The 13,064-nt window shown below is 38.4% G+C and overlaps 1 protein-coding gene across 1 annotated transcript in view; it reads right to left on the bottom strand.

Moving 5' to 3' along the window:
• The window catches only part of ERC2 (ELKS/RAB6-interacting/CAST family member 2), a 421,277-nt gene that overhangs the window by 386,973 nt on the left and 21,240 nt on the right, over positions 1–13,064 (bottom strand). Inside the window, exon 2 of the mRNA XM_045530462.1 lies at positions 3,204–3,996. Within this exon, the coding sequence (XP_045386418.1) occupies positions 3,204–3,860 (657 nt within the window). The 5' untranslated portion in view covers positions 3,861–3,996. The remainder of the gene's footprint in view (positions 1–3,203; positions 3,997–13,064) is intronic.

Genomic DNA, 13,064 nt, shown 5'->3' with positions numbered 1-13,064 from the left:
ATGTCTCTTCACATAAAAATAATTCAAATTGTTTTAGATCATCTGAATTTAGGTTAGTGAAATTCTAATTATCTAAATACCCCTAGAAGAATTACCTTCATAGGTGCAGTCTCTGATTGTGGTGGATAAGAAGCCATACTCATACATCCCTTATCTCTTTTGTGTTCCCTTTTACCCTATAGAAAAAGTTTCCAAGATTTTTCCTCTAAAAGGAAATTAAGTTGCAATAAACAGTGGAAACCCTAAATAGCACAAAAACCGTTTCTAGGAAAAAGAAATAATTTCCTAATTAAGAAAAATTTTGATTAAACTAAATCACATTCTTAATCATCATATCAAAACTAGTCATTTTTTTCACCTAACATAAATGAAATATGATCTTCCTATTATACTAAAATTCTATTCACAGCTCAGTGATCCGTTAAGGATATAGTGATCATAAAGTTAAGATCTTAGACTTTGGCAGGAAATAGACCAACACCTTGAAACCCAGCTCAGCCATTTACCAACTGTGTGAACTTGGGCAAGTTGTTTATTCTCTCTACATTTATGCTTCATCTGTAAAATGATAAAAATTCTAGAACCTACCACAGACAACTGATGAAAATACTAAATAATATAATGTACATAAAACACTAAGCACAATGCCTAGCATATATTAATAGTAAGCCTTCAACAATGTCTATACGTAGCAGCAGCAGTATAATAGAAACAACAGCAATAGCAAAGTCTAGATTGCTCTCCAAACTTTATTTCACCTAGCTCCACTTTTGGGCAAACATAAAAATCCCACTGGTAATTATTTACCATATCTGTCTCTCCTACCTTTCATGGATAAAGGAAAAGATTCCACCTCTCGCCCCATTCAATTATGTCCCTTCCAGTCTCGGGAACTGAAGAACCAATATACCATGTCTAGTCATTCTATTCCCCTGCTGTAGTGACTGTTGAAGCCATGCATCAAGATGCAGAAAGCCTGGATTCTGAGTCACTACATGGAGAAGACCTGCCCTAGAGTTACCAGACCTGCTTCATACATTAGGCAAATAAGAAATAAATCCCTGATGTGTTAAGCCACTGAGATTTGAGGTTTATTGGTTACTGCAGCAGAACCTATCTTATCCTGACCAACAGGTACTCATATACCACTAAAAGGGATCCTAATACACTTTTGGGGGGGGCACAGGGGAAGGGCACTTCAATTTTTTTAAAAAAACTTGCTTTTTGTCAATCTTTATATTCTCTACTTTGTAATACCACATCATATTGCAAGTAAATTGACTTTTCAGACTTTCTATGTTTCTTCCTCATTTTACATTTTTTAACCTAAAAAGGAAAATATTTATATTTTACTTATATTTATTATATAGCTCAATACTGGGGCTTTTACTGGGTCATCTGTCACACAGTCACATGTAATTTACAAATACACATGTATAATTGGGCTCTGTGCTCCAAAGTAAATTTAATGATAGAAGCAGGAGATAAAAGTCATTTGGAGCTGATAGTTTACAGAAGAGCTTTCAAACGTTTTGTCACTACTTACATCATTCCTAAACTGCTTTTAATCATTTTCCAAAAAAGCTAAAAGAAGAGAAAATCGGTACATAAGTGGGGGGAAATGCACATTGTAGTAACAGTTTCACAAAGACTTCATGATCCAGCAAAGTTAGAAAGAAGCAGAAATGATAGTGAAGAGTGTTAATTTGATTCAGGAATGAAGAACAAAGCTTTCTGTTCCAACTAAAAAAATCTCATTTCCACATCTGAAAACCAGCAATGGCTCTGTCAGATAATCAGAGGGATAAGGTGACTGTTTTCCACACACAGAAGGAGAACAAAGGGCAGATTTTCATATGGGTCATAAATGTTTCCGTGGGCGCTTTAGACTCCAAAGGAGTGGTGGCCAGAGAAACAGACAGGAGGGTCAGCAGATGACCCCAAGAAAGGCAGAGCATTTCATTAGGCCAACATCCAGACCAATTACTGGAGAATCACTAGTTCAGCCAAGTAAGAGTTATTTCAAATTCCTACAGAAAGTTAAATGATATCCACAGATTTTTGAACCAAATGGCATCAGACGCTCTACGCCTCATCTCTTAGCACTTCTCTCACCACCAGTGAGAGGTGAGGCTAGGATTTAAACCAAAGAATGTCTGACTCCAAAGCCCTTATGAAAATAGCAACACATAAAAGGGGCCTCACAGAACAGGTAGGATTTGAAAATGGAGACTGGCTAGGACTGAAAGGGGAATGGCAGGAAGAGGGTATGTTGAGAAGGCCACCAGTGGAAGGGAACAGCAAGAACAAAAGCATGGAGGCAGGAAACCTTGGGTGTGTGCAGGAATTACCAAGTAATGGTGTAGACAGCACAGGAGTGGAGGGAGGTGGTCCAAGACAAGGCTAGAAAGGTTGGCCCAGGCTTTCCAGGAGAAGGTGCTGGAGGATCAGTCAGGGAGCCAGACTTTCTTTCAGAGGCAATGAGTAAGCATTGAGGGCTTGAAAGCAGAGGAATGGCATAACTGCAGGTAGAGACTGGGAAACTATTCTTGCTATGACACGGAAGACAGATCAAAGAAGAATAAGAAGGTACCTTGCACATAGCAGATACTTAATTAATATTAAATGGATAAAGGCAGAAAGACCAACTTAAAATTTATTGTGTTTTTCTAACATGATACGAAACCCATTCTATCCAATCCCATTTAATATTTTTCAGTTTGCTACTTAGAGAACAAACTCCATTCATTCTAGGAAGAAATAATGGTGCTGGTGCTTCTAAAAAAAAAAAAAAGAAAATCAATTCACCAATCAAATGTGGCCCTTTAAATGTTGCCATGAAAGTGTCTACTCTTGCAGAAGTTAACATTTTCCTCTTCTATTCAGAGGGAGGTGCATCTGAACTGCTGTTGCAACTGCTAAAAAAGAAAACAAAATTAACCAAGTACAACAGTTAGGCAATGAGGAGGGATCCTCCCCCACTTCTGCAACCATGTGTAAAGGTTATTCAAAAATAAGGAAATCACAAGTTGTAACCTCACATTTCCTATGCTGTCTTGTAGTGTCTGGTCAAACACATACCAAGCCATAACCTCTTGATGATGCCAAACTTTCTTCTGCACAGGTCATGGTACCATCTGCAAAGAATCAACTACTCAGTGAGAAGCCAAGGTAGAAAAACACTGAGATGAATCATAACCTACCTGATTTTCTTCATGGGAAACCCTCATCTGCTCCTTGAGGACAGACATCCGCGCTGCCTCTTCTTTCCTCAAAACTCTCTCCTTCTTAAGCTCAGGACTCCAGAAAGTCTTGATGCTGTTCATGGATGACCCCAACTTGCTGTCCTTGATGTCTAACTCTTTCCGGAGGAGGTCATTCTCTCTCTGGAGTTCCTTGAGCTGGGCTTGAAGATCTAACATCGTGCTGTCTCTTACCTGCCTCAACATGGAGGGGACCTGGTGGTGGTGATGATGGGATGCACTGGTCAGACCACCATGTTGATCCGTGTATGAAAGGACATCTGTGTGGGAAAGTCCAGCAGAAGCAATATTGGGACTACTCCCCATGGCTGTGACCCGGCCTCCATACACAGCTCGATTGGTAGCCCTTCCCAGAGTCATGGTGCCCTTTGGGTAGGTTGTTGAAGCCACCCCTTCATGATCACTCAGATACATGGGTCCAGACGTAGCATAGGCTGCATTGAGAGACTGGATGTTCTCCATAGACAGAGTCTTGCCTGTTCCTCCACCTCCCCCACTACTTGTTCTTCGGTGGCCCAACCGAGGAGACCTTGGCAAACGAGGAGATCTGGAAGGACTACCTTCCAGATTGGTGATTGTTCTTGCACTTCCATACATTTTGCTTCTATTATGAGGTACTACTGAAGAGAAGAAATGCTATACTAAGTTAGGGTTTAAGCTAATATTTTCACACTTGTCCAGGATTTTCACTGTATTCTCTTCACAGTCTATATCAGGAAATAACTCCAGAGATCTGCAAAATGAGAAAAAGGAAAATTAAAAATAAATTTCTTTAGAATTCTGACTATAACTGCATATTTTAAAATACATAGATAAATAATGATAGATGAACAAAAGATAGATGATTAATAGAGTCACGCCTATCATATTTATTCAAAAAGAAAAATGACCCCAAACTTTTACTGACTACATGTAAACTTTTTACAAATTCTCCTTGCCCTGGCCCCAAGCAAGATGGAAAGCTCTCAGAGCCAAAAAAGCAGCTCTTTTTCTTAGGAAAATGAAGCCCTCCATTTTGGTTAGTGCTAAGTTAGAGTTAGGACCTCCAGAAAAGTCACCATGGAATTCCCCATCATGGAGACCTTAGCTATAAAATAATCCATCCTTAGGGGCATGACCCCCATAGTCATGTCACTTGACAGTGACTCTGAAAAGCTGCTGCTTCCTAGGATGTCAAATATTTGGCAAATATATTGTTACCTTCCCCTCCTGTACCCATTACAGACATCACTAAGCCACCCAATCTTCTTTACCACCAGGTTCAGAACTCTTCTCAACACCAACACTCTGGATGTTTTACCACCAATCAACTGGCATTGACACATGAATCGCAACTATTGGCCATCCTGGGGCTAGAAGAAAAAGAGGTGTCTCAACCAATGGGATGCCTATACATATAGCCAGATCCTCAATGCTGTCACCAGAGAAACAACAGTCCTGTCTCTTTCCCCTTTTACACACTGTTTCAAGCTGGCCTGTTAAGAATTCTTTTCCATTTTGGTTGACCTTAATATTCATATTAAACACTTCACACCTGTATAGAAACGGCACAAGGGAGCAGCACATCATGTTAGAGTTCCTGGTCCCATAACTCCTAGAGGAAAGTAGTAGAAGCTCCCTATTAGTGTTACCCAAATATATTAGTACAGATTTTATATAGCTGGGGCTATGGGGTTGTGATTAATTAGGACCCAAATGGCCTTAATGGAGTGCATTATGACCTCTGGTTCTTCCTCCTAGAGGTCTTTCGTGTATTTTCATTTTCTTCAGCTTTACAGTAAGAGAACAGATGCTGGGAAGGGGCAAACTGAGGTTCAGATCTCCACTCTAACGCTAACCAGATGAGTGGCCTTAGGCAAATTATTTAACTGTTATGAGCTTCCACTCTCCAATCAATAAAATACAGTTAATACCACCTAACTCATAGTATTATGAGATTTGTGCCTAGGACAAAACAGGCAATGAATCATTTTTGTTGGTAATGTCTCAATGAAATAAGTACAGTAATAGCAATATACAGGGGCACCTTTTATTTTCATCTGCCTATCATTCATCCCTCCTCCACCACCCCCCCAAACACCCCACACACACTTTCTGGTAGTACTTTCTCTTTTTTCCTTAGAGGAGTTTTTCCCAATCCCCTACTCATAGTTCACAAGGTTTAGGTAAGGCTGACTCCCTCCCATCCATCCTGGACGGTGTCAGGGTGAGAACATGAGCCAAGTCTGCACGATCATCGTATTCCATCCTCTAGATAGCCAGGGATAGGCAAGTGACCCACATTGGTCCAAAAAGACTCCATACCATGCCTTTATCTGGAACAACTGCAAAAGGTAAGTTCTTTTTCAGCTGGAATTACTTGTTTTCAAGGTGGATCTCTGAGTACTACCATGTGGAAAGGGCATCCCTGAGAGTGAAGCTAGTGCCAAGGAAAGCAGAGCTAAACTCTGAAGAGTGTGAAACCAAGCCAGGCAACACACTTGACACTCCAGACCTAGCAGTCATTGAAGCAACATCTATCCCCAGGCCATTTTAGTTATATATGCCAGGTAGACTCTTTGAACTAATGGCCCCAATTCTTTACCCCTTCATTATCTATGTTTTTGGCAGTGCCCTCCCAATCTGATGTTTGGTTCAGTCACGTGACTTGCTTTGACCAATAAGATAATAACAAATGTGAAGCAAGCAGAGGCCTGAAGTAGCACTTGTGTGTTTACGCTCTTGTTCATCTTGCTCATTTTCTTCTATCGTAGCAATTAGAACATGCCCCATCTAGCCTGATGGAAGATAAGAAACATAAAACAGAGCCAAGCTGTCCCAGCCAACAGCCAACCAACCCCAAGATGTGTGAGCCAGCCCAGCCAAGATCAGCAGAACTGTCCAGCCAATCAGCAGCTGCCCACCGTTGCATGAGCAAGCCCAGCTGAGATCAGCTGAACACCACATCCTCGGGGACTAAATGCATGCTTCTTAGCATGGCATTGATGTTTATGGTTGGTTGCTTCACAGCATTACCTGAGGAATGGCTAACTGATACCTTCGTCCATAAATTTCCTCTTTGCTACATTCATACTAGTTAGAATTTCTGTCACATATACCTTAAAGAGTCCTCACATATAATATGAAAAAATGTTTTCCATAAATCCTTCCCCTTTCCCTAAAAAGGCCTTCAAAATTATGCACCTGTTTCTAACTGAAGAACTACATTTTAAATGATTCTGTTGCTCAGGGCTTAATTTTGTTTTCCTTGGAAATACATAAAAAATCATTTTGTATCTTAGATTTTTTGCATGAATAATTTGTTTTGCAAAAAAAGGGCAAATCAACAGTTTCAACATGATGAGTAACAGGCAATGGACTAGTGTTACGGTTATACAAATATTTAATAAGATGGAAAAATGTTCCTGACATACTGGTGGGGGGGAAGCAGACTATAAAACATTTTTGTAATTTGCTCACACTTTTATAAAACACATACATACACACATATACAATCACTAGCAGAGAAGACTGGAATGATGCACATCAAAATGGTGCCAGTGGTGGGATTCTAAGAGGTTTTCATATTCTCCCTTTTGTTTATTTGCATGCTCTAAATTTTCTATAATAATAATATATACTTTTGTCATAAGAAAATGTTTTGTTTTCTTTCTATAATTCTAATGATTAAATGAATTTGTTATCTTTTCTGTGCTTAGAATCTACGTATCTAGGTCCTAGCTGGGCCACCACTTACAAAGTAGTTTTCTTAGAAGAAGTGACTAAATCTAACTTGTCCTCCCGTCTGCTCCCCTTGTACCTAGACACAGACATTTCTGAGGTCTCTGGCTAGGTTTGAGGTCCCTATCCTGAATGTCATAAAATGTACATCCACACAGATATAATCCTCAGTGATTTTACCAGTCCAGCTGGCCAAGGCTTTGGAGAACTGCAAGAACCAAGAAGCATAAAATTAATTTGTTCCTTTTGGAAACACACACATGCAACACACACATAACATACATAGATATATCATCTTGTTTGAAATAATGTTTCCTTATTTAAAAAGCAATATATGTTGACACTGGGCCACAGTTTCCTTAGGCTCTCCTTTTCTAGGTTTAGTATCAGATTTATGTTAGTGCCATACAATGGATTGAGAAGCTTTACATTCCTCATATGTTCTGGAACAGTTAGCATAATATGAGTCTTCCCTATTCCTGAAATGTTTGATAGAACACACCTATAAAACTGAATGGGCTTGGTTGTTGGTTCTCTTTTCATTTTTTATTATGTTTATTGATCTATTTGGGTTTGCTACCTACTTTGTGTCAATTATCATTAAAACCTTTCTTCATAAACAGTCTTTCCCATCTAAATTTTTCAGTTTTATTTGTACTGCTTTGTATAAATTTTCCTTAATTTAAAAATCACTTCCAGTTATTTCCCCAACTCATTTCTAAGGTTGTTTGTATTTTTCTATTTCTCTTAATGACAATATGACAAATGTTTCTCTATTTTCTTAGTGTTTCAATGACATACCTTTTGGTTTTGTTGAAATATTTTACTACATTCTGTTTTCCACTTCATTGGCATTTCTTTATCTTTAATAATAATTTCTAATTCTTTTGTGTTTAGTTATTTTTTGCTTTTTTGTATTGAATATTCATTTATCTTTGGCCAGGTGCGGTGGCTCATGCCTGTAATCCTAGCACTCTGGGAGGCCGAGGTGGGTGGATCGCTCAAGGTCAGGAGTTCGAGACCAGCCTGAGCAAGAGCGAGACCTCATCTCTACTAAAAATAGAAAGAAATTATATGGACAGCTAAAAATATATATATAGAAAAAATTAGCCAGGCATGGTGGCGCATGCCTATAGTCCCAGCTACTTGGGAGGCTGAGGCAGGAGGATCTCTTGAGCCCAGTTGTTTGAGGTTGCTGTGAGCTAGGTTGATGCCTGGGCAACAGAGTAAGACTCTGTCTCAAAAAAAAAAAAAAGAACATTTATCTTCAATCATATTTTCTAACGAATGCATATAACATTATACACATGGCTGCATATTCTAGTGTCATATGTATAAAACTCTTGTCATTTGTAAATAGCTTCCTATTTTTCTTTTGAAATTTTTTTCTATCCCAGGAATTATTCAGAAGAATATATTTAAATGTCAAAGTGAACAGAAATTTTGGAGTAAAATTTTGTAGTTCTAATTTTATTGCATTGGGATTATAAAATATAACACATATGTTTCCTAATCTTTGAAATTTGACAAGACTTTCTAATTGGCCTGATACTTTTCTTAATTGTTAAAACAGCTAATAGATTATAGAAAATTTAGGAAATATAGATAGGCATAAAGAAGAAAATGAAAACACTTAATCCTGTCACTTACAGACAACCTGTTAACAAGCTGATGTTGCTTCCAATTCCTTTTAAGAATGTGTGTGCGTATATACAATTTTAGACAAAGTATTATATTCTATATAAACTCTTGTATCCTCCTTTTTTCCTCAATGTTTTATTATTAACATCATCTCCTTTTTCCATTTGCCATAAATGCCCTGAAATATTTTTATAAAACATGACTTTTAATGGCAACCTTGAGTATCCAAAGATGGCCATCAAAATTCTTCCCCTTCCTGTAACATTTGTCTTTTCTTCCATCAAGAAATGGATTCTATTTCCCTTTGCTTTGAATCTAGACTGGTCCTGTGACCTGCTTAAACCAACAAATGCAGCAGAAGTGACAATGTTCCAGCTCTGGGCCTAGCCCTCAAGAGGCCTGGCAGTTTCTGGTTTTGTTCTTTTAAAACCCAGCTGCAATGGTATAAGGAAGTCCACGCTATCCTGCTGGAAAAAAGCCACACAGAAAGGCCCTGGAAGATGAGACACCACATAAGGACAGAGGTCACCTGAAGGAGAACCAAAGTACCCCAGCCAACAGCCAGCACGGAGACACCAGACCAGTGAGATAAGCCACCTTGGACCTCCCAGGCTAGCCCAGCTGCCATCTGAAATCAGCCGCGTGAGTGACAGCCAATATTCTATGTAACAGAAGGACCACCAGTCAACCCACAGAATGGTAGGAAATAATAAATTATTGTTGGAAGCCCCCTGAGTTTTACAAATTTTTGTTACACAGCAAAACAACTCAAAACAGTCACTTAATGCTTCACTGAATTGTTATCCAATCATTTATTTAACCAATCACCTATTATGAAACACTCAGGTTATTTATTTTTAAAATAGAAATATCATAAAGGATTACTGGAGAAGGTGAAGAAAAAAAAATAAAATAAAATAGAAATATCATAATTAATATTGTGATTGACAAAGCTTTGTAACATTTTGATTGATACAGATTTTTACTGTTCTGATTTATAAAGCTCTTTACTTCCCTAGGGTAAAATTCTAGAATGAGAATTACAGGATCAAAACAAAACAATTTACGCCCATATCTTTACTTATTCTTGACTATTTTTCCTCCATGGCCTCTACTCTTTATTCCCAGCATATGCTGGAAGCCACCATCTCCTCTTGAAGCTACCAAAAATCGCTGAATTACCAAACTCCGGATTTTAGACCTGTATATTCAGTAAACACACCTTAAGACACATTTATTAAGTACCAATATTGTGCTACTCCAGCTCTGCTTCAGGGAAGTACTTTCTGAACAGTTATGCAAATGTTCAGATAAACAAGCTAAAAGGATTTTCATTTTAGACCAAGATGTCTCAGAGACTTTAGGATACGTACAGTGACTATCCCAAAATTGAGTTATATAATGTAAATTTTCCCAAATTTATTTGACAAGAGAACCTTTTCCCTTCAGAATACCTAAAATCATTTCACTGAAGATTTGGATTTACTCATACAATAAGTATTTTTTAAGCATTAGCTTAATTCCCAGTGTTAAATGCTGGGGATAAACACAGTTTCTGACTATTGGAAGTTTATTTCCAAGAATGGACTTTCTCAGATAGAATTTTCTTCATCTCAGATCTAACAGGGTTTGAGAAGAAGATGGTTACAGGAACTAGGCACTGATTTAAGGGGAGGGACATGAAATTGACCCAAATGAATCTGAATTGACCTCTAATAGGGAAATACAGAAGATCAAAATAATGACTTGGCCCTAATAGACCAAGAAATAAATATATTTAATAATTCTGTGTCTATTTGTCAAACTTCAATAAAGATGCCAGATTGTCAAAAGGAACACAAGCCAGCCATCAGCAAGCTGTGTTAAGAAGCTGAGGAAACAGGTTGATGCTCATACCACCAAGTTCACACTAGATAAGAGATATTATGTACAATTCCACAGAACTTATCAAATCAAATAGGAAATTCAGAGATCCTTAAAATGGTAATGGAAGAATTTCTTCACCACTATACATCTGCTTTTTTTTTTTCTTTCTTTCTTTCTTTTTTCAAGAAAGGGTCACATTCTGCCACTCAGGCTGGAGTGCAGTGGCACAATCATGGCTCACTGCAGCCTCAAACTCCTGGGCTCAAGTGATCCTCCCATCTTAGCCTCACCAGTAGCTGGGACCACAGGCGGTGCCACCATGCCCAACTAATTTTTAAATTTTTTGTGGAGACAGGGGTCTCACCACATTGCCCAAGCTGGTCTCGAGCTCCTGGCCTCAAGCGATCCTCCCAAAGTGCTGGGATTACAGGCACAAGCCACCACACCCAGCCTACATCTGCTTCTTAACAGTAGCTTTTAATTAGAAACCTAGGCCCAACACTTTATTTTGGAATTAGTTTCTTCCACCAAATGTATAAAGAACAGGGATGGTTTCCCGGAGCCATTTCACCCACAACGCTGCAGCACATAGAGGAATGTCAGTTTCATAGAAGAGATAAAGGCCCAGTTAGCAAGGTAAGGCAAAGGCAGGTCCCCAGGGCTGTTATGTCCCCCAAGCTTCATAATTTCTCCTTATTCTACTGAGTTGCTCACAAACACACATCCCCTCCCCCGCCCAGCTGTATTTAAGTTCCATGATATATTTTAAGGTACTTGTTTTGACACTCAGGCTTTTTTTGGTTGTTGTCTCCTAATTTCTCGTCTACCCTGATTTTTTTTTTTAATTCTATAAAATGAATCTCTGAGAAAGAGCAAAAATATCAACTTTATTCAGCAGTCCCTAAGGTAATAATGTCTTGTATGTCCCACTACCAACTTTAAGTCATTAAGCCATTTCTAAGCTTTTCCACCCACCTATAAATGCATTATAGGAAATAAGGTAGCAGTTAAAACCATATTGTTTTAAATACTATTATGAAGCCAAGATAGGTTCAATCATTGGATTTCTCACAAACTCTTAAAAAATACCTGCCAGTCTTACATATTTGTGATGTGCAACCCTAAGAAGGATAAATTATTAGTTCAAACTGTGCATGGAAACAGACAAATATCACTGACATAAAAAAATTATGACACCAAAGAAATTAGTTGTATAATACCCTTCACTTTAAAAACACCACGTGGCCCAGGAGTTTTTGCAGTGAGTGATGATGAAGCCACTGCACTCTAGCTCAGTCATTAGAGCAGGACCATCTTTCAAAAAAAAAAGAATAAATAAATTTAAAAATAAAAATAAAAACACCTCATGAATAAAACTTAAAGTCCAAAAGTAAGTTTTGTTTAAGGCTCTAACAAAATAAAACAAGATAGCTTTATGAACCTGTAAGGATGCTTTTCCTAATTACATATGCATTCATAAATAAAATATGCATAAATCCACTCACTCTCTTACAAGGTTTAAGGACTCTTGAACTATAAGCTCAGAGGGGGAAAAGCTAGGGAGATCCTTGATTCCCGTCTACCAAAAGTATCTCAGACTATCATGGTCTGGAACGGTCTATTTTAAGACAAAAGCACTTCCTGCTATCTGCTCTAAATTAGGTTAAGTTTATTTCCACAGATCTCAGCCTCAGCCCATCACCTGAGCCCTGCTGACAGACCGTGTGAGCTGAGATCATCAGTATCTCCCAAGATTTAGCCAACTTAAAATATCCTTTTCTTTTTTTGATCAGCATTTTTAACTTCTTAAAAATTTTATATCACAGACTACATTTAGTTCTAAAACCCTTTCTAGAGGAAGACATGATGGGGAAGAGATCTCAAGCAAGAATCAGCTGCCCAGGAGCCAGATGTGTTGTATACAGCTAGCAATGCTGTTTAGAATTTTTGATCTAGTTGCCAACATAGAAAAGTATAGACATTTTGCATTAAAATCCAGATTCTGACTTTTCTTGAAAAATCTGAATATCTGACAATGTTTAGGGTCACTTTCCTACATGGCAACAACTGGCTAGAGTCAATCAGCAGCACCCTCCAGTTTGCCATAGTCCCCTCCACTCCCTATTACCTTATAGTCAATCTGAATCCCTTTTTCCATGCTTGCCCCCATAGGCATTTAAAAATTTTTTTATAAAATTTTATGGAAGTGCAAAAGTTTAGTTTACATATATTGCATTTGCACCACCCAACTTGGAACTACACGCATGCCCATCCCAGACAGTGTGCACCACACCCATTAGGTGTGCATTTACCCATCCTCTCCTCCTCCCTCCCACCTACCCGACACCCAGTGAATGTTACTTCCATATGTGCACATAAGTGTTGATCAGTTAGTACCAATCTGATGGTGAGTACATGTGGTGCTTGTTTTTCCATTCTTGTGATACTTCACTTAGAAGAATGGGTTCCAACTCTATCCAGGATAATACAAGAGGTGCTAGATCATTGTTTTTTGTGGCTGAGTAGTACTCCATGGTATGCATATACCACATTTTATTAATCCACTTATGTATC

This window comes from Lemur catta, chromosome 18 (genome assembly GCF_020740605.2).
Source record: "Lemur catta isolate mLemCat1 chromosome 18, mLemCat1.pri, whole genome shotgun sequence".
NCBI lineage: Eukaryota > Metazoa > Chordata > Mammalia > Primates > Lemuridae > Lemur > Lemur catta.
Note: the sequence above shows the minus strand (reverse complement) of the source record. Positions and strands in the feature narration are given on the sequence as shown.